This window comes from Bombyx mandarina, chromosome 09 (assembly GCF_030267445.1).
Source record: "Bombyx mandarina strain Sakado chromosome 09, ASM3026744v2".
NCBI lineage: Eukaryota > Metazoa > Arthropoda > Insecta > Lepidoptera > Bombycidae > Bombyx > Bombyx mandarina.
In genome coordinates this window covers 13850951-13878932 of record NC_143216.1, presented here as the reverse complement: position 1 = coordinate 13878932, position 27982 = coordinate 13850951, and the positions used below count along the sequence as shown (strand labels likewise).

Here is a 27982-nt window from a genome sequence, read left to right as displayed (position 1 = left end):
ACAATGCGCCTTATCAGAAGGCTGAAGGTCACCCAAGGAGCAATGGAGAGGGCTATGCTTGGAGTTTCTCTGCGGGATCAAATCAGGGAAGAGGAGGTTTACAGGAAAACCATGGCACCGACATAGCTCAAAGGATTGCGACGTTGAAGTGGCAGTGGGTAGGGCACATTGCTCGTAGAACAAATGACCGCTGGGGCCAAAATTTTCTTGAGTGGCGACCGCGTAGCGGAAAACGTAGCGTGGTTGTGGGAACAAAGTGGACCGACGACCTATTGTGGTTGGAGGGGATCCGCTGAATGTATACAGCGTAGGACCGGTCATTGTGGCGAAGCTTGAAGGGAGCCTATATCTAGCACTGGACTTTTATGGGCTGATTTAAAATAAGACTAGTCGTACTCGCCCGCTTCGCTGGGCATTTAAAATTAACATTATTATTTATTGTCATTATTATTAGGGAGTTCAACACTCGTATAAATATTAGCCTATCCATTAAGTAGGTATATGTATTTTCTACATGGATACCAAGTTTTAAGTCAATCGGATGCATGGTTCAGTAGTTATAACGGAACATCCGTAAAAACCACTGTAGATTTATATATTAGAATAGGTATGTTTTTTGCAAACGTATACCAAAATTCGGTTTCTTTAACCCATGTTTTAGAGTAAACGACTACACAGCTATTTACGACGAGCTGCGTCGCTCGAGCGAATCCAAGATCCTGATACCGGCGGCAGGAACGTTTCAGCGGGGCGCGTCTGCTGCAATAGCACAAAGCGTACCACTAAGCAAACGAGTGTTTCTACTCTCTCCGATTATATATTTGAAGGCGCAAAAGAATGAGGCGGAGGCGAAGGGTATGAGGAAAGCCCATCTGAGAGACGCCGTTGCTATGTGCACCCTTTTCAGTTACTTAGAGGTACGTTACACGTGAGCAAAGGGCACTTAATCTGTATTAATAATAATAACCAGGGACGAGTCACAGACGATCATCCGGTCTTGAACTAGGATTTCCTGTACTATGGGAACCAGACACTGATATACATATTATTATACATGCCTAAATCTGTATTAACATAGATGTTTTACACCCAGACCAATAGGAAACAAACCAAACAAACATCACACGAATGTCTACTCGATGTGGGAATCGAATTTTTGACCTTCGGCCCAGCTGTCAAGGGCGATAACTACCGCACCCCCGAATCAGTGTTGATTGAAAACTGAGAGTCTTAATTACAGTGGTGATTTGAATTTGGATGAAACGAAGAAAAGATACTAAAAAAGATAAAACATATGGAAGTATAGGAATTAGCATGCGAGGGAATAGGATAGAATACTTTTGAATTGTATACGCGTATTATTTTTGTACATTGTATTTATTATTTAGTCATTCAAAAATGACTCATTTCACAACCAGTTACAGTTTATTTTAGGTTTTGTACCTAATGCCTAGGTAATACCTAACCAGAGACATGTAAATCTAAATAAAATCTTCACCAATAAAATCGTAATACTGATGCTAGTACACAGGGCCTGTGAAGAGTACTTGACGGTAGGCGGTGGCTTGGCTCTGCCCCTGGTATTGCTGAAGTCCATGGGCGACAGTAACCACTTAACATTAGGTAGGCAGTATGCTCGTCTGTCTAGAAAGGTAATAAAAAAAAACTAGGATGATGATACTGGTCTGTAAATCAGAATAGCTTCCATGATCTATCTTGGCTTCCTTGAGCTACTCCTATTACTTCCTCATTATCCACTCGTAGGATCCGGAACTGATTTTTCTATCTAATTTTCTGTACACATCCTCCTTATTCTTCTCTACTCCTAACTAGTGCTATAAATTCGGTTGGTACTACCCTACTGCTCATTTCTGTCGAAGCGTTCGAATCAGTCTGATCTGATGGATTAAAAACAAAACAAAAAAGTCGAAAAAACGTCTGTAACGTAAGATTTTTATTTTTAGTACCTATGTTTTGACTTCTATTATCAAAATTAAGACATAATTTTATCTTACTTTAAAAGAAAATTAATGTAACTGGTAAAAAATAAAAAATAAACGTTGCAAATATGATTAATATTTAAAAATATCACATGTTAAGCCTTTAAAACACTCCTGTAAAATTATAATAGTAAGTTTTGAGATTATACAGTTTTAATGCCAGAAGACGAAGAGTTATGTACTAGCTTTGATATGAGGAAGTTCTCCATTGCCGTATTCCACAATGAGTTGTATCCAAAACACTGTTTTAGAATAAGTCCGGTCTGAGCGAGATGTCAGTGCAGACAACAGTGGACATCACCCGGGAAACTCAAGCCGGCTACGTCGGACCGGCCATGCAGACTCGTGTGGCGTACGGGCCCAGCGCCGTGGAACCCGAATATCGCCCAAACAATGCCACTAATCGACGTATATACAAGAATTCCACTCTGGTCATACGATCCGGCGGCCAATATGACGGTACATACTTTATTTTTTATTTTGTATTATGAAATTCACTAGTAGATTTTTTAATAACTCTCACTAATTAGTACCGATATGTGATCTGTGCACGGTTCCTTGAATTGTAGTTTCATTTTGGCTCTGCCCCTGGCATTGCTGAAGTCCATGGGCGACGATAACCACTCACCATCAGGTGGGCGAGCTACACGAGCAATGAAAAAAAAGATACATTTAGGAAGTTAAATGCTAAACATTTAGAATGGTCTATGTACCTACACAACTAGCCTGTCGTCTATGGTATAGGTAACTAGAATTTTCAGTACAAAGTTCAACATTTGGAAAGTCAGTATTTTTTTCGGATTTCGCGAGTCGTATTCTATACTAATATTATAAAGAGGAAAGATTTGTTTGTTTGTTTGTTTCGAATAGGCTCCGAAACTACTGGACCGATTTGAAAAATTATTTTTCCATTAGAAGCCGACATTGTCCCTGATGAACATAGGCTACTTTTTTTTTTTTTTTTTTTTGTTTCATGTGTGTTTTAATGTTTCCGAAGCGAAGCGAGGGCGGGTCGCTAGTTATTATACTTTTACGGTTTAATCTCGCTGTTTTTTATTTACGACGTTTCGAATAGTTTACAATTTTCGTAAAAGTAGTTTTAATAATGTGGAAATTTGTTACCATTGCGCGTGGATAACAATCATGGTAGGTAACGTAATGTTGTTGATCATACTGCACCACTACCTTATCCTTATTCTCAGTGGGTCGCGTTTCCGATCCGGTGGTAGATTCTGCGAAACACTGCTCTGGCTAGGGTCAGTGTTAGCACCACTCCGGTTTGAGCCCTGTGAGCTCACCTACATGTTAGGGCGAAGCTGAAATAGCCTCTCAAGGCTATCAGCATAGGAAGGAAAAAAAAACAAACCTGTTTGATTTCCATTGCGACGAAGAAAGTTTTAGTGACGATTAACGTACCGAGTTTCTCTCTGACCCAAACAGTAGATTTATAAATAAATATTTGGAACGTTTTAACAGAGGGAACGACAGTAGTGACCCGCACGGTGCATTACGGCACGCCGAGCCGCGAGGAGCGACGCGCGTACACGACCGTGCTGCGGGCGGTGGCCGCGTTATCCGCCTTCACCGCGCCCAGCATGCTGCCCGCCGCGCACGCCGACCCCGTAGCCCGCGCGCCGCTCTGGGCTGCAGATCAGGACTACCCCCATCCCACAGGTCACGGCGTCGGAGCTGCACTTAACAGGAGAGAAGGTCACAAAGTCTATAATGTCTAGCTTCTATTAAGAATGTTATTGAATAGATATGCACTAAATCTTGGCTTGATATTGAATGCCCTGTATTGTGTATAAACGCAGGTGTCTATGGTTCGCTCTTCCCTTTTCTCTCGATGCTGTCACACGGTCTGCACGCTGTACTTTAAGTTCCTATTTAATATTATTGTACTGTCTGTCCGCTTGATTACCATCAATAAACTGCTGGATGTTTACTACTGGTTTGTTCTTGAACCCCACGCAATTTCCACCTGCGCGACTGAAACGAACCAGAGGCCCGCGTGTCATCGATCTGCTCTAATAGCTTCAACTCGAAGTCCGAATCAAATAGTGTTATTTTACTACTTTAAATAAAAATTAACGTTAGGCAGCGCCTTGGCTCTGTCTCTGTCTCTGGCATTGCTGACGTCCATGAGCGACAGTAACCTCTCAACCATTTCTCTAACGATCAGGTAGGCTGTATTTCAAGGGCAAAAAAAATATATGACACTTTGGTCTGAACGTTATTTTGAAAATTCCTTGTACGACCGAGAGTTAGGATTCAAATTTATTTGTTTCAGATCCCGTTGTAATCGATTACCGTCAAGATACAAACTTGCACACACTGAGAGAAGGCTATTTTATCACGTGCGGTAAGTTCTCTTATTGTATTGATGAATTTCAACATTTCTCACTGGTTCTTCGTGCTGGTTGCGGTCTGGAGCTTAATTCGTAATCAGGAATCAGATGAGTCGTTTTATTAATTATTTTTATACAATTTCACCTATGTCTTGGTTCAATATCTATACTAATATTATATTTATTTATATTTATATATTATAAAGAGGAAAGATTTGTTTGTTTGTTTGTTTCGAATAGGCTCCGAAACAACTGGACCGATTTGAAAAATTCTTTTTCCATTAGAAGCCGACATTGTCCCTGATGAACATAGGCTACTTTTTTTTTTTTTTTTTTATTTTTTTTTTTTGGTTTCATGTGTGTTTTAATGTTTCCGAAGCGAAGCGAGGGTGGGTTGCTAGTTCATCTATAAAATGGGTACTTGATGTGATTAGAACTAAATTAAGATTTAGTAATTTCGGTTTAGTAACTATGTATATCTACGTCTCACACAAACGGAAGAAGATAGCGGAAGGATTGATTTGATTTACAGACAATGCTCAGCCTAAGCCATGGCCGATTTGTTTCACAATCTAGAGAAAACATTGATGAAGTAACACTGTTCAGAAAGTTGAAATACAAACTATTTAATACGCTTTTTATTAGCTTCAGACGTATGTATGTTTGTAACGGAATCTTTGAACGCCTTCAAAACGTCGGATTAACTCGAAATTTGGTATACTTATGGCCGCTGACAACTCAATATTAAAAAAAAAAAAAATTTTTTTTAATTGTAATTCACCTAAAAAATTAAAAATAAATAATAGTTTAAAAAAACTAACAAAATACGTTTTTATAGAGAATCCAACTAAAAAATAGAAAATAAATTTTAATAAATTTGAATTAAAAATAGTGTAAGAAAAAATTATTTTATTGTAAAAAAGCGTGGAGTGCTTTTCAGGATATTGTCAAAATAACCCTTCTACTCATATTTGTTCATAAAATATTTATAACTACTGATACCATACAAAATCTGTACACAGATTTTTCTTGTTCACAGAACCTGGTTGGTACGAACCCGGAAAGTTCGGTATTCGGCTAGGGAATGTTGTGGAGGTGATCGGCAAACCTAATGAGTATTTAGGATTCAGAGAGGCTACTTTGCTACCTTATGAACCCAAACTCATCGACAAGAACATGCTGACTGAATACGAGGTAAGCCTGTAATATGTAAAATACCTTTCATTTTTCGAAAAAGAATTGACTAACTTAAGGCAACGTAAGGCATTTCGTTTTGATTGGTACATAGCTACCATTCTAAAACTGATATTAGAATTCATGTCTCAAACTAGGTGAAAGATAAGCAATACCAGCTATAAAACAGAAAAAAATATCAGCCAAGTTTACTACTTGTCCTAATTACTTCGTACCGGTTCTTATCTTTCTATCTGATATAATCCTATTCTACTTCTTATATAGGTAATAGTTCCTGTCATTCCTTATTTTCAATACTGTAAAAATACTCATAAATTTAATCAGTAGACATGCTGAACACTATTTATTGATAGCTTAATATAGTTTATAACGTGCTTCTTTTGTGCAAAAATTAATAAAATTAAAATTGTATTTGAAGATCACATGGCTGAACGGTTACAACGACCGTATAAGGAAGATAGTTGGACCAGAGTTGATGTCTCAGGGTCTAACCGACGTGTACTACTGGATGATGAACAAGACGGCACCATATGAGCTTCCATCCAAGGCTAAGAAGGCGCAAATGAACTCAGCCGTGCATATTGCAGGCATTCGAGAAATCGTAGCTCTAATTTCCTTTATATCACTCACGTTGTTCAGCTAAATACTTATCGATTTAGTCAAACAAGCTTTTTAGGCGTAGTTGATCAATTAAATATTCACGTTCGACATCCTTGCAGAATTAGAATGTGAATAGAATAGATATATTGATTATAATACTGTTTTCGTTAAAGTTTGAAGAAACGTGTAGGGAAAATCAAGCAAAGGGATCATTATTCGCAGTCCAAATATACCTAAGTAGTGTTTTGAAGTTTGACGCTTTGAACACAAAAATGTCCCGGAGTGCATTAAAGCAATAATAATTATAATATAACTTAAAGTATATCTATTAAATGTCATAACAGTAGAACTTATATTTTAAAAATAATTAATTATAAACGAATAAATTGCGAATATAATATTAATGGACTAATAATAACTTAGAGAATGTAAGGTATTTTATTTAGATAATCTTACTGTTGCGTAATCGTGCGATCTGTAATAGCGAAGTGGCTCCAGGTAATATAGATGAACTCTACTCCGATGGCGGATGATGGAATCATCTCAAACAATTCCTCAGAGCACTCCCCATGGAACATACGGTACAAAATACAGAGGGAACCGAAGTCCCTCTGCAGAGTCAGAGGTTCCAAACGATCCGTGAGAATGGGATTATCGACAATCCGAACGGCTCTCTTCTGTATGGGGTCAAGTATATATTCATAGTGATATAATACAATTGAGACGTCTGCCTCGTATGTGGGCGGTGGAATAGTCTATGACGTCCGGTGACCTTTTGATACCAGCCGGACCAGAAGCTCATCTGTTGAAGTATGGTTTCAAAAATAAATGCTATTTTAGTACCAATGTCTTGTGCAACAAAAACCTCAAGTCGATTCAATTAGTTTTTGTCTAGTTATAATTTACACAAATTCAAGTTGAATTTCTTTATTTCTTTCTTCAATGTTCGACGTTTTGACAGTAACGGTTTTTTTTAAATGATCGCACAGATATAACATTCTAGAATCGAACACAATTTATAAAGTTGTGACCACCGGCATTTTTATTTTAATGTCGATATTTCCTTTCATAGATTTTACTAATTACCGTGTGTTATTGGTTAATTCTCCGTATTACCTACCAATTTAAAAAACCTTTGTCATTTCATATCCTGAATTTTAAGTTTTTAGATGCAACCGAAAAAAATATTATTTGACATTTAAAGGCAAAATGCATTTTGCATTTAAGCATCATAGATATTCCATCAGCTCCTGTTTCAATTCAATTCCAAATATTCCGCCCAGACTGTACAGAGTTCGAAAGGAGGCTTATTCATTTTATGTGACGTCATTGGGCCTGAAATAAACGACTAAATAGGTAACCACAAATTATGCACCAAAATAGACCAATTAGTCACATTATGGAATTAAGCATTGTGATTTGTTCTCACAATTATTTAATAATTAATTATTAATATACAAAAAATGTACCTTATTATATAACAGCTACCCACCCTCACCCTTCAGACCGGATCGCATACCCGCTTCGCAACAGAAATAGGCCAGATTGTGGTATCCACCCGTGCGGCATTGCAATACGCTCTACCACTAGTAACTAACTACTTCTATAGCGAAGCTGATCACCTGTATCTTAGTGTGTAATTCTTAATTGTATATGTATATGTTTGGTAATCATAAATTATGTTATTCGCTAAATATTTAAGATTATTTCGACGGAGCACCGAGTGCCTTATTCATGTGTAGTCTGTAAAATTGCTTTTTAATTAAGGATTTTAGAAATTTAGCAAGTTTTCGTATTTCTTACCGTAGAGATGTGCTTTTAAGTTTTATCAGGCTAAGCTCTGTGAGCTCGTCTACACGCTTGGCAAACTTAGCCTAACCCCTCGAGGTTACTAGGATAGGTAGGCTAAAAAGTGCTTTTAATATTCCATTTATTTGTAAATTATAATTATTATAATGTAATAAATACTATGTGATTGAATAATCGTGGCTTAGTAGGTATGACTACCTAACGTTTAAGCCTAATAACTCGTAACGAGTGATGATGATCTGTAGCGTGGTTCGAATCCTTTGATAGTAAAAACTATCACGATTACAAACATTTGAAACATAGATCTAGCTTTAATTCAGCACGTCTCAAAATTGACAAACCGTTTCTTGGTTGCAAGACGACATAATTATTTTGTTTTCTTTACTATACGACGACTGCTGCCTTAATCGATAGAAGCTCACCCGGGGCACCAAAAAAGAAGTCGTCGTGGCCTAACGGATAAGACGTCCGGTGCATTCGTGTTGAGCGATGCACCGGTGTTCGAATCTCAGGCGGGTACCAATTTTTCTAATAAAACGCGTACTCAACAAATGTTCACGATTGACTTCCACGGTGAAGGAATAACATCGTGTAATAAAAATGAAACCCGCAAAATTATAATTTGCGTAATTACTGGTGGTAGGACCTCTTGTGAGTCCGCGCGGGTGGGTACCACCGCCCCGTATATTTCTGCCGTGAAGCAGTAATGCGTTTCGGTTTGAAGGATGGGGCAGCCGTTGTAACTATACTGAGACCTTAGAACTTATATCTCAAGGTGGGTGGCGCATTTACGTTGTGGATGTATATGGGCTCCAGTAACCACTTAACACCAGGTGGGCTGTGAGCTCGCCCAAGCTTCAAAGCTGGCACCGTATTAAGGATATCAATTATTTCATTTAGCGCAACTAGAATTTAAATTGTGAGACTTTTAACAAAACGCGCTATTATAAATTGGTTACTTTTAAGTACACAATATCGTATACCTCTACATTGAGCAAGAGAGAGTATTCGTTTTGTTTTCCCGTACTGGAGAATTTTATAGCAGTTTTTATAGACAGTAAAAGCTCTTTATTCGCTGGGTATATGTTCCGTAAATATGCCGCGAATACAGAAACCGTGAATATGGAATGATAATTTCCATATATCGGATTATAGGGAATACGTTCTTAGGAGATAAAATAAAAAATAAATACATAGGTAATAATTGAATTTATTTGAAGTTTTTGACCATTTTGATTAACGAGGACGCTACATAAGCTACATTTTGGAATCCTTTTTATCAATGTGTGTGTACCGATGTACCGATTAGATCCGCGAATAGTAAAAATGTGAATGAAGGAAGCGGGTATAAGGCGCTTTTACTGTACGTAATAATTTGAGTCTATTTTTGTTGTACACATAATAGGTTCTATAGTAGCTACTCATAGTTTTGTAGATTAGTAAAACACATCTTCATACGAACTAAGTTCTCATCGTACAAAGTTGCCAGGAAAAAATCATATTTAGCGACACGGCCGGACCGCTCGTTCTTTTGCCCTTTATTAAGTAGTTTAATATTATTTTTTGCTAATAGTTTTCGACTAAAATTTTTCTTTTATACTATTCCTAGGATTACACTGGAATTAGTGAAAAAAATTGTTAGTGAAACGTTACAAAAAAATTTTTTTTATTTTATGTGTTCTTGTTTTTGTTATGCTGTATGTACCCTTAGTCACCTTTAGTGTCGGCCTGTAAACTATCACTAAAACAAACAAAAAAACTGATGCACAGCATAATTCATAAATAAAATATACAAAAAAAAAGTGAATCAACGTTACCTATAAGTATTATAACCGTAGTTAGTAATTTAACTGATTCAATAATTAGGTTCCACGCAATTACAGCTGTTAGAAGCTTAGGCTTAATAAAGTACTAAAAATGTTAAAAATATTGTATAAGTCAAACCAATTAAAAATATCATTAAGAACTAAAGGCTAGAAGGTGATACTATTCGTCGATTCTTCAAAAGTGTACTTCACTCGGTCATTTTGAGGGCGTCGTATAAAAAAACATCGTTGGTTTTGCCATAGATAAATACTATGAGCAATTAGTTCTTTAATAACGAATGTAATGTAGGAATGCAATGCGATGTTAAATACGAGGGTTCGATCATTTTCTAAATCATTTCTTGCACGCCATATCAAATCTGCTTAGCATAGGTATATTCCAAAATTAGTAAACGCTTAATTTTAAGTAGGTACGTTAAGAAAAAATAAACTATTTTCATTCTGCCTTTTGGCGACATATTTATGCGCTATAAGACCTAATAGGCTAGTTTAGATTTGTATTTTATGTGCAGTTTGAGTCTTATTTTCTTCAAAAACCACATTGAATTTGTAAGTCAACTATGGCAACGGTTTCGAAATGAATAATAAAGAATGTTGCGTATTTTCATTTAATTTATTAAGTGATACGTCATCATTTATATAGCCCAGCCACTTCTTTATAATATTTATTTCAATGTGTACTTTAAATGTTTTTAAATATAATAGCATCTTTGTGAATGTAATGCAATGCTAAAAATGGTTAAACTGCCAAGCGGTATTCAATATATCCTGTAACTTATATCATATCATTGTAGCTTTAAATACTAAATAAAACAATTATAATTTAATATCAGTTTTTTTATTCAATTGGTCCTTAATCATTTGGTCACAAAATAACAAGGAATAATACAATAATATTGCACACACAACTAAATGTGCTACAAAAACTTTTGGTAGGTATGTGAGGTTTACTTAAAAAAAAAAACATTTTAAAAACGTTCAGTCCACATAAACATTCAGTGCCCGGTGATAAATATTGCACATCAACCTATTTGAAACATAACTAATTTTGCCTTCGCTTTAGCGCTCGGGAAATCGAAACAAATACATACCTACTGGGTATATTGATAAAATTTAAAACTAATATTGTATGTGGCACTTATGTTATAATATTAGTAGGATTATTCGTGTAATACAATCAATCGCTAGGCGTGGAATGTGATATAGGCTTACCCAAATAATGTTTTGGATGATATAACAATTACTGTGTATTTTATTTCATGTTAAAATGAAACATACGTCGTTGTAATTGAGAACAAATACACCAAAATGATTATCGATTATCGAATTAAGCTTTTTGAGGTTAGAATCGATTTTTAAAAGCTAATTTCAAAATTCGAGCGAAAACTTGTTCATATAAAATTCTATCCGTCATAATCGTTAAATATCAGTCTTTTTGTTAAATGTTCACAATGTGCAAACACTTATTGTATATTTGAATACAAAATCGCAATAACGTGTCAACCCACTCAAATGTATTGTTATGAAATCGTGCACATTTATAACTCAACCAAATTTAAATTATATTTGGTCGGATTATTTTTTTCCAAATTGAAGCCTTATTTATAGTAAATACATAACTTCTTGCCCTGCTTTTAAAACGGGTTGTCCCTAACCATGATCAATTCCATGGATTCGCTATCATCGGGTACCCACGTGGTCGTTCTTAGATTAATTGCGGTATTTTTTATTTTAGTTTTTATAGTCAAAGGAACTCACACTTTAATAATAATTTATCTTTCATACGGGTACACGATTTCGACCATGTTTATCTGCTGCCACACCTCTATAACATATCGGTAGTTTAAGTACGATCTAATTATTTTTTCTATCCAAAACCTTCCACCTAGAGGGCAGGACCCTATTTGTAACTCCGCACGGCTGGTCTACCTTCCAACCTTGAGATACCTGCCTTAAAATAATACTTAAAAACAGAAGGACCATCAGTTTGTTCATTGAATTAAATATATAGGTGTTTCATTTGGATGTTTGTGGGGAAAATAAATAAAAGTATAATTGTGTTCCAGTTACATGGAAAAAAAGAATCAAATTTTCGATTCTAAGCTCATACTAACTAGAAGTGGAAAATCTCCATATTCAATGATGACTTAAAATTTGAATTAACTGTAGCATTACATAGCTTTTAATAAAAACTCTTTTATTTACTAAAACATTTAATATATTAAAAATATGTTAAATAATATGCAACAGAAAAAAATGCAACGTGTGATAAATAAAACAATAACTATTTGCTTTAAGCGGTGTCTAAATACAAATTAAAGTTCTAGAATGTTCATCTCCTGAGATCGACCATTTCTATAGGAGCTGCGTCGTCTACGTTTATATGTGATACATTCTGAAATTGAAATATGCAAATATAAATATACTAACATTTAAAAAATTCTCATACTCTTTTTCACTATAAATTCTTATATTTTTCTCTACAACAGAAACACAATATTAGCTTCTTTCGATGACATTGTTGCCAGTAACGAGTTTTAATTTCTTTTCTTCTATTGCTATTTTACATTTTACATACATATATGTAATATATATACAAATATTACATACATACAAATGTTGCATTATTTTAAATTGTAAAACGATATAATATTATTATGAGAGCTAATAAAATAAAGTTTTTTGTAAAATCAAGGGAATTTACTGAGAACTTCACTGAGCTTTTTGGTAGAATTCGAGAAGCCACTTCCAGCGACTTTAGTTTCATTTTCGCACTCTGCACATTCACAGATGCTAAGTGTTTAATATGCCACAATTAACAATGAAGTCGTCGTGGCCTAAAGGATAACACGTCCGGTGAATTCGTATGTGGCGATGTACCAGAGTGCGAATCCCGCCGGCAGGTACCAATTTTTTCAATGAAATACGTACTTAACAATTGTTCACGATTAACTTCCACAGTGAAGGAAACATCGTGTAATAAAAATCAAACCCGCAAAATTATAATTTGCGTAATTAATGATGGAAGAACCTCTTGTGAGTCCACACGGGTAGGTACCACCACCCTGCCAATTTTTGCCGTGAAGCAGTAATGCGTTTCGGTTTGAAGGGTGTGGCAGCCGTTGTACTGTTAAGAGTGAGAACTTACAACTCATGTCTCAAGGTGGGTGGCGGCATTTACGTTATAGATGTCTATGGGCTCCAATAATTACTTAACATCATGGTATTATATGGTATTAATTATAATGTGTGGCGGGTAGCCATCATACAACGCAAGATAATTGACAGATGCCTGAATCTCGCTTACGACATTTTCAAGATAAAGCGCATATATACAAGTTCCGAACAACAACATTCGGACCGTCGGTCTACCGAGCAATGTCACCCGCTCGGTGGAAGATCTTCCCTTTGTCGTATATCTCCCCAAAAGTTCATCTTACCTTCACAAAATTTCAGATATTTTATTTATTCTTTCCAAACGATTTTAGTTCGAATTTATTTTTATTATATTTTTTAGGTATACTCACGTGAAACAGAGGCGGGTCATTGGGGTGCGGGTGGAAGCCGCTCTGTCTACAGTTCGCTATGAACTGCATACCGTAATCCGGTGTTAAGGCGAAGTAGCCAGTTCTAAGGATCAAATATATTTACATTGTATTATTGGATCTGTTACTGCTAGACCGATAGACGAGATTCATATTCACTGCCATACACACGAAGCTGGCCTACTCTTCAAATGACTTCAAATGTCTATCGACATACATAATCAGGTAAATGGTAGCAGCCAAATAAATAAAATCTAATTTTAAAATTAAGCTACCTTAACACTTAAACTTATGAAGTCGTCATGGCCTAAAGGATAAGACGTCCGGTGCATTCGTATATAGCGATGCAACGATGTTCGAATCCCGCAGGCGGGTACCAATTTTTCCAATGAAATACGTACTTAGCAGATGTTCACGATTGACTTCCACGGCGAAGGAATAACATCGTGTAATAAAAATCAAACCCGCAACATTATAATTTGTTTCATAACTACCACCACCCTGCCTATTTCTGCCGTGAAGCAGCAACGCATTTCGGTTTGAAGGGTGGAACAGCCGTTGTAACTATACTGAGACCTTAAAACTTATATCTCAAGGTGGGTGACGCATTTACGCTGTACATGTCTATGGCCTCCAGTAACCACTTAACACGGGTGGGCTGTGATCTCGTCCAACAATATATACAGTAAAAATAAAAAAATAATAAAAAAACAGGAACACCGAAAGCCGAAATAGGCAAGATAGTGATGGTTTAGATTCCCTTTGCCTAGCTCGTCCGCTAGTGGAATGCTATAACACTAGACACTATTCCTGTATGTACTGTTACGCCTCCGCTTACTCGTTGTATTTGGGCGCGCAAACGATCGCGATCGCTTCGGCCATCATCAGCTGGTACGAGCACTGCGTGTGCAGGTCCACCGACGACAGGAACGCGGTCTGCGTCGGATGAGTCTGCCGGAAATACGTCATATATAGGTAGAACCTCTTGTGAGTCCGCGCGGGTAGGCATCACCACCCCGCCTATTTCTGCCGTGAAGCAGTAATGCGTTTCGGTTTGAAGGGCGGGGCAGACGTTGTAATTATAGTGAGACCTTAGAACTTATATCTCAAGGTGGGTGGCGCATTTACGTCGTAGATGTCTATGGGCTCCAGTAACCACTTAACACCAGGTGGGCTGTGAGCTCGTCCACACATTTAAGCTATAAATAAAAAAAGGAAGTCCCAAACGATGGTCGGACTGAATAGCGGAGAAACAAAAAATACCTGTTAGCGGCGCACTCTACCAAGCTACAGAACGGAATCAAACAGTCACGATCCTCCGTAATGAGTGACCGATTGAAGAGAGAGAGAGAGAGAGACAGGAGAACCATTCCAAGTTTATAATTTTGGAAAAAATATCATAACGAAAAAAAACTTCTCCAACTATTTAAATGGATTAAACTTAATTGAAGTTCAATTAAAAACATCGCAATTTTCACCCTTCGATAATATCAATACTATTATCGTGCAGATATGAAAAACCAAAATCAAACGAACTGCCAGATCTCAAAATACTGTTAAGTTTGTTTTGCGTGAAATGAAACGTATTTTTTTTATTATTTATGTATGGTAGTTTTCATAATATTCATATAACAACGTATAACAATTGAATATGTTATTAAAAAACGCAAAACCGTAAAAATCGTAAAAGTAGTTTTAAGTATGTCTACGAGTCGACTACGAAAACAAAAAAAAACACTGGATCGTGTAATTTACTGCGAAGCGATTTTGTTTTTATAATAATTGTAGTCGAAGCGTTTGTTTTAAATGTAGGATTGGTAAGAACGGAACGTATGAAAAGTCTGGAACGGAGCGTTAAAATGTGAGTGAGAGAAAACTGAAAGAAAAGGAGAAGAGAATGACAGACAGAATGACAGACAGAAAAGGAAGATGGCGAAGACGGTTAAAAAATTAGCAAGGCGTAGGTAATAAAAGTATTAATTGATTTTTAATTATTATTATTATAACAGAAGGTTTTGGAACAGCGTAACTTTTATTTTATGTGCTGCGATCCCTATTCTACATAAATATTATTTATTAGTGTTTAATGTTATACATTTGGTCATTTGGACAAATCAGTGACCACGTCGAAATTATAAAAAAAAAACACCAAAGGTTTCCCTTGTCTCGGTTTCGTTTAGATCAATTATGTATAATTCACACATGCTGTAGAAGTGAAACTTTCAGAAATATTCTATCTCATTCTCTCGCAAGTTATATCCTATAGGTGTATACGTTTGTCTCTTTTTAGCATCGCTTTTTCATTTCGAGTTTCAACGGTGCTAATGAAGTCTTCCGTACAATATTTGCCTAACAACAAATATTTTACGCTTCTTATTTCGTTTGTTAGCACTATCTATATTATCTTTGTAAACAAATATACTTTTTATATGTCATAGTTACTCTCCGGTTGCCTAGAAGTGATAATTCTAAGGCAGTGGTCGGCAAGCTTATTAGCCAAACAGCAAAATATGCAGTTTAAAACGGATTAAAAAAAATGGAGAGCCAAATCTGTTTGTAAATGTAGCATTCATTATTGTAAATCATAAAATAAATGCTATATTGTATGGTACTGCTTCGATTAATATATATAATAATCGGCATCAGTCAAGGGTGCTGATATTAAATGACCGTACCTACTATTAAACGGCTTTTCCGTTCACAGCCGGATAATATCTCTAATATTCGGGCAATCCCGTAGGATATTTTTGCCAGAGCCACACTCAAGAGTTCAAAGAGCCGCTCTTTGCCGACCTTTGTTCTAGGGCATAACAAATCGACAATAGTAAAACTCTTTAAAATTACATTTTGGATAATTCGACTAGTCTGACTTAATTATTGGTGTAGATATAGTAGATAATTAGTATGTAACTTATTACTAAACACGTACATGTATCCATCCTAGTGTGATGAGGTTGTGTTGGTCCTGGTAGTGAAATATCTCCTCTTCATTGTTGGTGCTACAGGAGTCCGGGGTGCCGGATTGCTTCGGAACTATAACGTGTGTGATCTTCAACTGGTTCCGCTCCTAATGAAACAATATATAAGGAGGTGCCAAGAATTAGTTAACATTTAGAAAAATCTTATAAAAAAAAGCTTGTGACATATTATTATTTGAAAAATTGTTTATTTACTAGAAAGCTTGTTACTTGGTTTTTTTTTAAATAATATCCTCTAAATGGTCATCGTTTCGACTGTTGCACTCTTTAAGCGAGTTACCAGCGAATACCTAAATTGTCGAATACTCGACGGCAAAGAGACTGTGAGATTGCCGACATTTCTTCGCTGATTTTTTCTTCTAGTTGACGAAGTGTATTTGGTTTATGGATGTAAACACAACTCTGTAAATACCCCCATAAAAAGAAGTCTGCTGAAGACAGATCTGGGCTCTTAGGTGGCCACGGGATGTCACCTCATCTGGAAATCAGATTTTCCGGAAACGGTTCTTTGACCACCGGTAGGGACTAGTTGGATGTGTGACAAGTGGTTCATCTTGTCACACGTTAATATATTTCGCTATATCAATGATTCTCAAACTTTTTTGTCGAGGCAAGGTTTAACAATTTCAAATTTTGAGGAAACACTAAGAAAACAATATTATAAAGTTGTTTACTTAATAGACTGTGTCAAAAAGTTTATGAAAATAATGTTTAATGTAAAATAAATTAATGTGTTTTACAGTAAATTAATTAATAATTAATTAAAATAAGTAAATAAAAAAAAATAACAAGAATTCGCTTGAAAAACATAAAAAAATCTAAATTTCTAAAATTTTGTGACAATCACTGGGGTATGATTGCAACATGAAAAAGGGGAATATTAATACAGGATAACAGGTAAAATTTAAAATAGACATTAAATTCAATACTTTTTTATGAGTTCTATATTATTATCAAATGGTTATCTCTATGTTACATGTATGAAGGGCCTAATTGTCTAATTTTTCCTCATTTCAATTCCAGATGCTCCAAAATATAGCTAGTGATTTTACTGTCAACCTACTAACACTTCACTTAACTAAGAGTATGTAATGGATTTAGTGTTCGGCAAACTTAATGTAATAGTTGAATTCAAAACCTGTGGGTGACAACTATTTCATACCAACACTTTTTTTTCGGTCTTAAAACAGAATTTAGATTATTTGATTGAATCACATTCACATAGTTATACCAATCACTTTCATCAGTTAACATCATTCTATTTACAAATAGTTATTGGATCTATGATATATATACAGTCGTGGTCAACTAATTAGGGACAATCTCTAGTTAAGCCAAATTGTGAATTTTTTTTTTATTTTCCAACGAGTCTTAGCAATATTCCATATCTTTTACATGTAAGTGTAATTAGTCATTTATGTGCGCGATTATACAAACAATAACAACTTCTTAAACATTAAACCTCTTTACAGTATAGCTGATACAATATCATAGTGCTATTGGTTCAAAGAATGCTGGCTGGCCATTTAATTAGGGACACTGAGGTATTGCGTTCTAATTTCAAAATTGGAATTTTAATACATTTTTGTTTCTTTTCTTATTGTTTAGTGGTCGTTTTGGCGGCAATCCAGATTTTTATTTTAAGTTTTGAGAATTATTTTGAAGAAAAATGGGTAAAAATAAAAGTTGCGATCCAACACTACGAAAAATTGTCATGAAGTTTGTCGAGCGTTGTTGGTCATACCGAAGGATAGCACAACATTTAAATTGTTCAAAAACTATGGTATGCAATGCAGTGCAACATTTCAAGCGCTATAACACAGCTTTAAATGTGTCCAGAACAAAAAGATCGAGAAAAACGACTCCGCAAGAAGATAGAATGATAACCAGGTTAGCTAAGAAAGATCCGTTTCTAGGCTCTATTTTAATTAAACACGAAGTGTTTGGGGCAAACGAAAGAGCCGGTGTATCTGCGAGGACCGTTCGACGACGTTTGGTAGAAGCAGGGTTGTTCGGAAGAGTGGCTCACAAAGTACCGTTGTTGAAGAAAGAACATAGAAATGCTCGTTTGGCATTTGCACGTAAATATGGACATTGGACCTACGCCCAATGGCAACATGTACTTTTCTCTGACGAGACCAAGGTTAATTTGATTTCTTCAGATGGAAGGCAATATGTACGGCGTCCTATAAAAGCGGAAATGAATCCAAGATTCACAAAAAAACAGGTGAAACATGACGGTGGAAACATTAAAATATGGGGTTCATTTTCTGGACGTGGAGTGGGACCTGTGAGGAAAGTTCAGGGTAACTTAGACCAACATCAATACAAGGCAATATTGGAAAAAACTATGCTTCCCTGTGCTGAGGAGCATCTCCCTATTATATGGACGTTTCAGCAGGATAACGACCCGAAACATACCGCCCCTTCAGTCAAGTCGTTTCTTACCAGTCAGTTTGTATCGGTGCTAGATTGGCCAGCAAATAGCCCGGACCTCAACCCAATTGAGCACCTTTGGCACGAAATCAGGAAAAAAGTTGCCACTTATCGTAATACAAATTTGGATGAACTTCATGAAGCTTTTTGTGAGGCATGGGCAAACATTCCTGTCGAAACATGTCGGAAACTGATAATGTCTATGCCACATCGGTGTCAAGCGGTAATTACTAACAAAGGTTTTGCTACTGGGTACTGATTTTACACGTAATAAAATGGAGTTGTTAAAGATATTATAACACTGAAGATTATAAGTTTTGTGTAATTGTATTTTTCATTATACTTTACTGTCCTTAATTAAATGTCCACTACAGAATTGTATCTTAATATTTAATACATGTTTAATCTTTGATATTAAATACTTTTTCTATTTATTAAATCTTTTATTTACAGCCATTTATAGCATAATAATAGGACCACATTATGCAAATAATAGGTGCTGAAAAATCAATAGGGTTTTATATTTAAATGTACATAACCGGTTATAGCCCTTCACTATCTTGAATGTCCCTAATTAGTTGACCACGACTGTATATATTTTTTTTTGTACATATATTCACTCTTACCAGTATCCCCGCGAGTATACCACAGGTCTCTATATTTCGTGTGGTATTATCGGCAGCGAGACGCAAGAATCGACCGAGTAACGCCGCGGGCACAACCACGGTGCGGAGTCGGTGAGAACCGTACAACGCACCCCCAAGACTGCTGTCACTAGAAATAATATTAAATCTAATTATTTCTGTTCATTTAACAGATGTAGAATTCATAGCTTCTTTGATTTTAAGTGAATATCAGAGCTAATAGATAGATAGACAGACATCCATTATACAATTGTTGAGGGCGGCATTCTCATTGTGTGTTCCACAGTCTACAGTAACCCCAACACCATAGAATATCTTTGAACCCGAAACCTATGTATGAAAAAAAATATGTAAGAAAAGCTTCAAACTGTAATGCAAGACGATCCGAAAAAGGCAGAGGCAGAATGATGATATCGACTCTTAAACTCTCACAATACAACAACGTATGGATTTCATGTCATTAATATTACTAGAGGTCCCGCAGTAGTCGAAATTCGACTATAATTAATTGGAATTGTAAGTTTGTACACTATTATGATTGTATTTTATACTTCTATAAATCACAAATTTCGTCAAGACTACTGTATAAAAAATATTAACAAAGACAAACAATATTTAATCTCAATTTGACAACAGACGTCAAGTGACAATAAATAGTATGCATGCGTGTGTGCGTCAAATACATGGTATGTAGTGTGTGTAATGTTTTCTTTATTGATTAAATGTATCTTTTATGCATTATTTTAAAAAAATATTAGCATTGTGCACTTCTTCTCTATATTTTCTATAAGTGTGCAAAATTTCATACAACTCCGTCCGCGCAATTTTCGTAAAAAGGGATACAAAGTTTTTTCTTCATGTATTAATATATAGATTAATCTGATTTACAATGAATCATACTTGAATGAATGAAAAAATATCTTATCAACATTTATCGAAAACAATATCTAAGTGTGTACAGTATGCTCTACTAACCTACCTCAATGTCAATGTTGAATATAAAATATATATAATGTATGTCTATATAAAGTTTGCAACCACAACAAAGCTAATCAATCAAGTGCTGACATTTTACTGAATACTTAAAGCATTAAATGATCTTACTTATGTGGCCTTGAAGGTGGTATAAGAGGTGGCACAGGTTGGTAGTTATGGGGAGGTGCCTGCGGAGGTTCTGCTGCAAAGTCATCAGGATACAAGACCCTATCAACAGCTGGTGCAGACGGTGAAACTACCCATTGTTCCTGTGAAATCCATAATATATTTTCTAACTATTTTATTATCTCCTATATGCAAATAGTAAATATAGACTGTCGTACATTTACATATTTTCTTTCTTGAAAACAATATAGAGTGGAGGCTAACATCCAAGGATTTGGATTTACCACTATAGAGGCAGAAGTCCTTTTTACCGAGGTCAAAGAATCAATGGCATTGAACTGCCATTACTTCAATGGCATTGAACTACCATTATTTCAATGTATTGAAATATCATTATTTCAATGCCATTGGTTGCCTACATTCATTGTAAGTAACATTTACCATTCAATTTTTTGCCTATGGTTGTATACTGGTGAATGTTTCACTTTGAATAGTGAAAGACTTGCATAGAATAACATGTTATAATATAAAAAGTTTCAAGAAGCTAACTCACATTATTCAATAAGTGAGGGATTGTTAAGTTTCCATCTCTCTTATTTTCATCTGCTTGTAATCTTTCAGCGAGTTTCGCATCAGCCTGCTCTTGTTTCTTCTTTTGTGCTTCGGCAATCTGTCGTTTTTCCTTAAATTTACACATTGATTTATCATAAGGATGGCTGATATAATTTTTTTTTGTTGCTAGATGGGTGGACAAGCTCACAGCCCACCTGGTGTTAAGTGGTTACTGGAGCCCATAGACTTCTACAACGTAAATGCGCCACCCACCTTGGGAAGTAAGTTCTAAGGTCTCAAGTATAGTTACATCGGCTGCCCCACCCTTCGAACAGAAACGCATTACTGCTTCACGGCGGAAATAGGCAGGGTGGTGGTACCTACCCGTGCGGACTCCCAAGAGGTCCTACCACCAGTGATTATGCAAATTATAATTTTGCTATTTTCATTTTTATTACACGATGTTATTCCTTCACCGTGGAAGTCAACTAAATAATAAAAAAGCAATACGCACCTCATTCTCTTTATACTGGGCATGTTCTTTAGCATACTGATCCAAGAGCTTTTGTTTCAGTTTCTCAGCTTTAGGCATCACCTCTTTGAGTTTACCCTGATTAACAGATTTCACTTGTGCAGGCACACTACTGTATTCTGGATGTTTCCGTATCTTTTCCAGGAATAGTGTCATGAACTTCATATATAGAATATATGCATTCTCCAAGCTCCCTTCTGCTAGATACACATTAGCCATTCTTACCATCTCAAGACCAGATCTATAGTACCTGCACAAATAAATATAGATTGAACCTCAACCAATACATTTTTTTATTTTTTTTTTATTGCTTAGATGGGTGGACGAGCTCAGAGCCCACCTGGTGTTAAGTGGTTACTGGAGTCTATAGACATCTATAATGTAAATGCACCACCCACCTTGAGATAGAAGTTCTAAGGTCTCAGTATGGTTACAACAGCTGCCCCACCCTTCAAATCTCATTTGGTTGGTTGTTATTAATTATTTATTATTATAGTTGGTTGGTTGATTAATTACGGAAAACACTATTTGCTTAAAGTACTTATTACAGTAAAAGTTTCAAACAACATAACTTAAATAACCTAATGATGTAGTAGTTACTAGTACATAGCACTGGAAGATGCTTTAGAAAAGCGGGATGACAAAATTACACTTCGCTGAACATATTCGATTACATTTGCGCAGAAAATACCTGTTTCTGGTGTAACCTATGTGCGAGGACTTTGATTTCATTATAGTTTGAAATCCTGGTTTGAAGTACTGGAATTTGATTTATTTAAGTACTTACCTTCTAGGTGGAACATTAGGATCGACGTCAACCATCGTCCCGTAGTTTGCGAGCTGCTTAACTCTTGCTGAAGGTTCCATTGAAGCTAGATCAACATGTTTCGGGCGTTTTTCTTCCAACTGCATATTTATTACAATTTGTACACGACGAATATTCGCAGGTAAATTAATCTGAATTCAGTTTTCACTCTGAATTAAACAATAAAAATAATGAATACATGTACATAAATGAAAACAATCCGATTACATTTTTAAACCACCGTAGAGTGATGTGCGTAACGTAAATGTAGCCGTGCTCGACGATATAATTTGATAATGCTGATAATTTTTCGATGCTATATTCAATCTATCGATTCAATCCGATAGATCAAAACAACAGCATCGAAATCGTGATGTGATGTACCAATTTGTGATGAGGATGACTAAAGCACTCACAATTTTTTAATACGTAAACACTAGACTGTTTTTATATGTAGGTGGTTGAAATTTAAGTAACAGAATAAAAGTCAGATATTGGATTTGTTACTTGATTTCATTGAGTTCATTTGACATAATAGTATACAATTGGAACAATGTTTATAAGGTCGTAAAAATCTTACCCCAGCAGTAAAATGCATAGCAACCTGAAAGGTTAAAGTTTGTTTTTCTAAAAAAAAGGTTCTTTTATTTGAAATTGAATACAATTACGGTTTATTTATTTTTTATTAAAGTATAATCAGAATAACTTTTTTCAAAATAAAAAACTACAATTTTTAAACGATTTATCGATATTTCAATCAATTTTTGCATGCAACACTAGCATGAAGACTTATGTCATCCGACGTTTTCGTTTAATTTGTCTATTGAACAGGCAAAGAGAACTAAGCACAGAAATCCAAATCCTTTGTAAAGAAAGCCTGTCTGAAAATGACTGAAACTATTATTTCCTTTTTCATATATTCAAACTACATATTTAAGTTTTATTTCAGTTAGTTGTATATTGTTCAAAGAAGTTTTCTTTTTAGCATTTTTGTTTGTTTAAAATATCTGTCCCTGCGAAAATCGATCGCAAAAAATTTCGCGTTCTCTCAAGATCAAGAACTTGTATTCAATTAATTAGATTGTTTTACTTCGCGAAGGACACGACAAATATTAGTAAAATTTTAAAATACATATACTACCTTATGTCTTCGGTTTCATTCAATACAAGTATACAATTTTAATATAATTATAGTCCATATATTGCACAAGTAGTTAGGCACAATATTGTAAATGTAATATATAATACATATTCAATTTATTTAGGACTGAACAAGTTGGACACAAGATGCGATCGATATTTTTTTAGAATAAAAAAAACTGAAGCACTATAATAATATGTATAATGAAGTGTATATAGTGAAGAAATATTGTCGAACAGCATAATGATATCTTAAAATTTGAGCAGATTGAATTAAATTAATTAGTTTTCTAATGAAAAACACTTCTACTGGCAGAAATTGTTTTTAATTAACAACTTTTACAAAAAACTTGACAACAGATGTAGCTGCAAAATACAATAGGACACCATAAAATCAACGAAAATAAATAACAGATTGTATGACATACACTACCACAAAAACTATGACACGTCAAAAAACAAGGATATGCAGACGGACAACTCCGATAAATCCAAAAGCATGGCTTTCGTCTCAGCGTGTATGCATACATATCGTCGGACTTTAAATGTGCCCACATTTGTGTGTCGGCACCTTCTACAATATCGTTTATGACATGAAGGGATGTCTTAAAACGCCTAAAAACTTTCCGAGCAAAAGAAACTTTCTTTTCATGTTCTTTTGCTGGCGAATTTTTTATTAAGCCTACTGATTTAGGATTATAATAATGACACGATAATTCATTACGAGGTGGACTTCTTCTGTAGCTTGAATTTGTAAGATGGGTTTTTGAATGTGAACATTTACTGCGTGAACGTTTACCAGTTCTAGATGGATTATGACAGCTTTTAACACCCTCACTACCGAATTTATGCGAGTTTACTGAAGGCTTACTTATTGAACACTGTTTCGTGTGTGGTGTGCTCCGAGATTTCAACGGTGGCAAGGGATTTGCATGAAGATAATTTCTATTTGTTATCGGATCGGAGTGAGACAATACGGGATTATGATGATGGTTAGACATTCGAGGATATTTCGATGATAACGGACAACGTTGAAATTCTTGGCTCCCAAATCTTTCTCCTTGGTGATTGTAACATGAAGGACGTTTTTCCAGTATAGGTGAACGCGGGTATTGCTGTAACGCTTCAGAATGAGTTGGATTTTGTGGCTCTCGTATAGTAACCTTTTTATTGAGATTATAGCCCTGTCCACAATCACAGTCTAAATGCTTCTTCAATGAACTCTTATTTTGTACCTTACGTTTTTTAACAGATTTTTCAGTAAAACCACACGGCTTTGCTCCGTTACATGCACATAATTCGTAAAAAACTTGTTCAAATCTTGAATGGTTCGCATTTCGTTGCGTTATGTCTTTGCGAACCGGTTTCACCATCCAACCTCTCTTCTTAGCGTAAAAAAGTGTATATATTTTCTCTGGATCGGGGCGTTGTGTAAATACAGGCCGTGAACAAATATTATTTGCTCTCTTTTGATTTTGTTGTATACAGGTTTTTTGATCATTTATTTTAACCAGCGATGCAATAATTTTACCAGAATAAATAAATCTATCTACTGCTTTTGTTGAACAATTCAGAAATAATGATAAGATACTTTGAAAAATCGATGATGTAGGTTGCTTTTTCAGTAGTTTAGGCTTTTCAGCAACCTGTGAATGTGTCCTAAATGGATTTGTTACTAGCCAGCACAGGGCCATCAAAACAATGCAAGGAAACCATAACACAAACATTATCGCAAATAAAAAGTATTTGGCGACCATTTTTGCTCTATCTTGAAAGTTATATTCAACGAGTATTTGAAGAGGAAGTGGTTTCGTATATACTTTTTGTGAGCTATCAGGTCTTACGGATTTACATGGCTTTTTAAGTTTTGGTACGAAAACAGGACCTGTACAGACTTTTTTAGAACATAAAGATCGACTTGTACCAACCGCAGCTTCTCCAATACTTTTCTCAATTATAGGCGAATGGTAAGAAGCCGACACTTGCTGATCTTTACACTGATAGTCTATATTTTTGTACAAAGGGTAACTGCCTCTACCGCTTAATATTTTATTGCATTCTGGGAAGTCTATAACATTGCAATGTATAGGTCTTCGACAATTACAGCTACTTGAAGTAGATTTCGTTTGTCGTAGCTTATTAAATTTTGTATTATCAAGACGATTCCTAGATGTTTCATTTGGCCTTTTTAATTGGAACCGTTTTCTTGTTTTTACAAAATTCTGTTTGCATTTCTTCGTTTCGGGGGCAAAGTTAGTTTCGCATGGGTATAGAGCGCTTGGATCTACACAGCCTATTGGTATTGATGTTTCTCTCTCTCTATGTCTACGTTTTCCCTTGCTTTTTATAGCTTTATCCTTTAATTTAGATGTTTCGTTGACGAATAAGATTTTCACGTCTTTTGTGTAATCTTTAATCTTTGCTAGTTGATTTGATTGTTTTCGTTTAAGTTTCTTCCTGTGCTCAATTTCATTTTTAATTTCTGGTGAAAGTAATTGATTTCCTAGAGACTGTAACATATAATGTAGACTAGTGAATGATTTATTACGCTTATTCTTCGTTTTACCTGAAATTTAAATTTAAGAGGTTTCAGTGATGAATATATAAGACAAACATGATGCAAATCATACTTTACACTGACTTCGAAAATAATTATTGACTTGGTCACTTTTAATTTTGCGCTTATCAAGGTTTTTACACTTCATTTTTGTTTTCTTATGTTTTCTCTGTCCAAAATTTTCCAACTTATCTCCATTATTAAGTGCTGTTCGTATTTCACTTCCTTTATTTTCGTCTTCTTTGTCAATTTTAATATTTTCCAACTTATTACTACTTTCACATACGCCTTTTTCAAATTTAAGAACTCGTAACCCGTGTAGATCCATTAAATTAAATTTTTTACCCTTTGTCGTAAAATAAAGACCATTTTGGAAATGTTATGCACTTAAAAAATGCATTAAAATAAATAAAAATGTTCTGTAAATCTATCAAAAATGACAAATGACAAAAATGATTATATTGAAGAGAAATATTGTCGATTTATTAATATTAATATTCGTCAATTAATCACAATTCGACCATAGTCACTAACACATAAGAATTACATTAATTTTATACAGCACATTTTTTTATCTTGAGATTCATTTTTGACTGTTTAAGAAAACAATTTTAAGATAAAAAATATATGAAGGATGGTGGCTCGAAGGCCTTTCCACTTTTACCAGGACAGATGGGCGAGAAAAGGCTCAGCCAGGAGGGTAGGTAATATTTGCTAGCAGCTGCCCGAGCGCCTCCAAAAGAGACCCAACACCTCAAGAGCTTCACCAATGAATCTACTACCGGATCGGAATCGTGACCCGCTGAGAAGATCCGGCGAGAAACTCAGCGAGCGAGTTCGGTTACCGGGGTCCCTAAGCCTGGTCCTAGTGTTGGAGCTGAAGGCGTCTAATGTTGAGGTTAATGGATCTGATGGAACCATGATGGGACGTGGAAAAAAAAATGATAACACTAAAGCTCATCAATAGCTTTTGAAAGTCGTCCTGGCCTAAAGGATAAGACGTCCACTGCATTCGTATCTAGCGATGCCCCGGTGTTCGGATCCTGCGGGCGAGTACCAATTTTTCTAATGAAATATGTATTTAACAAATGTTTACGATTGACTTCCAGGTGAAGGAATAACATCGTGTAACAAAAATCAAACTCGCAAAATTATAATTTGCGTAATTTCTGGTGGTAGGACCTCTTGTGAGTTCGCATTGGCAGACCTACCACCACCCCGCCTATTTCTGCCGTGAAGCAGTAATGTGTTTCGGCTTGAAAGATGGGGTAGCCGTTATAGTTAAACTAAGATTTTAGAACTTATATCTCAAAGTGGGTGGCGCATTTACGTTGTAAATGTCTATGGGCTCCGGTAATCACTTAACACCAGGTGATCTGTGAGGTCGTCCACCCATCTATGCAATAAAAAAAATAAAAAAATTAAAATTAAGTTGACAAACAGTACATAATGGAAAATGATACTTAACTGTTTTGCATTTGCTTATTTATATATTGGTAAGTATAAATAGTTAATATACCTATTATCATAGTGCAATTAAATTAAATTATATGTTCCAAGCTTTGTAGTATTTTCCGTAAATTCTTATGAGCAATCCGAACAACAAAAACAATAGCAACACTTGCAGATACCTAGTAGTATAAAACAAGGCGTCCAAATAATAATACCTAAAATGAATAATAGGACACACTTAACATTTTCGATTTGTACTCGTGCATTTAAATAGTGAGGATAAAACTGTGGCCACCGGTGATAAATACCGACGTTTGGGGTTTTTCTTAATGACATGAGATAGCAATCTCCGCTAGCTTTACCGCGTTTCTGAACTGGTCTTCGTGTTGAACAAATACAAGGCTGAGAAAAACTATAATTTCCCGTTGATGAACCGAGTACCCTATTCAAGGCTGCCATGCAT

At 35.5% G+C, this 27982-nt stretch overlaps 3 protein-coding genes across 3 annotated transcripts in view; 1 reads left to right on the top strand and 2 right to left on the bottom strand.

Annotated features, from left to right (window-relative positions):
• LOC114242074 (xaa-Pro aminopeptidase 1) overlaps positions 1-9710 on the top strand; it is a 35922-nt gene extending 26212 nt beyond the window's left edge. The window contains exons 6-11 of the mRNA XM_089730058.1: positions 662-917; positions 2252-2459; positions 3477-3710; positions 4291-4362; positions 5388-5542; positions 5961-9710. Coding sequence (XP_089586184.1) covers positions 662-917; positions 2252-2459; positions 3477-3710; positions 4291-4362; positions 5388-5542; positions 5961-6185 — 1150 coding nt within the window. The 3' untranslated portion in view covers positions 6186-9710. The remainder of the gene's footprint in view (positions 1-661; positions 918-2251; positions 2460-3476; positions 3711-4290; positions 4363-5387; positions 5543-5960) is intronic.
• Positions 9711-10599: 889 nt separating this feature from the next.
• On the bottom strand, positions 10600-22640 carry LOC114242129 (STAM-binding protein-like A). The gene is made up of 9 exons (XM_028173168.2): positions 22353-22640; positions 21548-21815; positions 21035-21163; positions 20485-20624; positions 19363-19510; positions 16252-16389; positions 14161-14273; positions 13305-13407; positions 10600-12172 (listed from the first exon to the last, which is right to left on the bottom strand). Exons 1-9 carry the CDS (start codon positions 22475-22477, stop codon positions 12110-12112), a joined length of 1227 nt encoding a protein of 408 aa, XP_028028969.2. The 5' UTR covers positions 22478-22640; the 3' UTR covers positions 10600-12109.
• Positions 22641-23825: 1185 nt separating this feature from the next.
• Positions 23826-26515, bottom strand: LOC114242068 (uncharacterized). Its single transcript, XM_028173074.2, has 2 exons — positions 26152-26515; positions 23826-26076 (listed from the first exon to the last, which is right to left on the bottom strand). Exons 1-2 carry the CDS (start codon positions 26393-26395, stop codon positions 23840-23842), a joined length of 2481 nt encoding a protein of 826 aa, XP_028028875.2. The 5' UTR covers positions 26396-26515; the 3' UTR covers positions 23826-23839.
• Positions 26516-27982: the final 1467 nt, after the last annotated feature.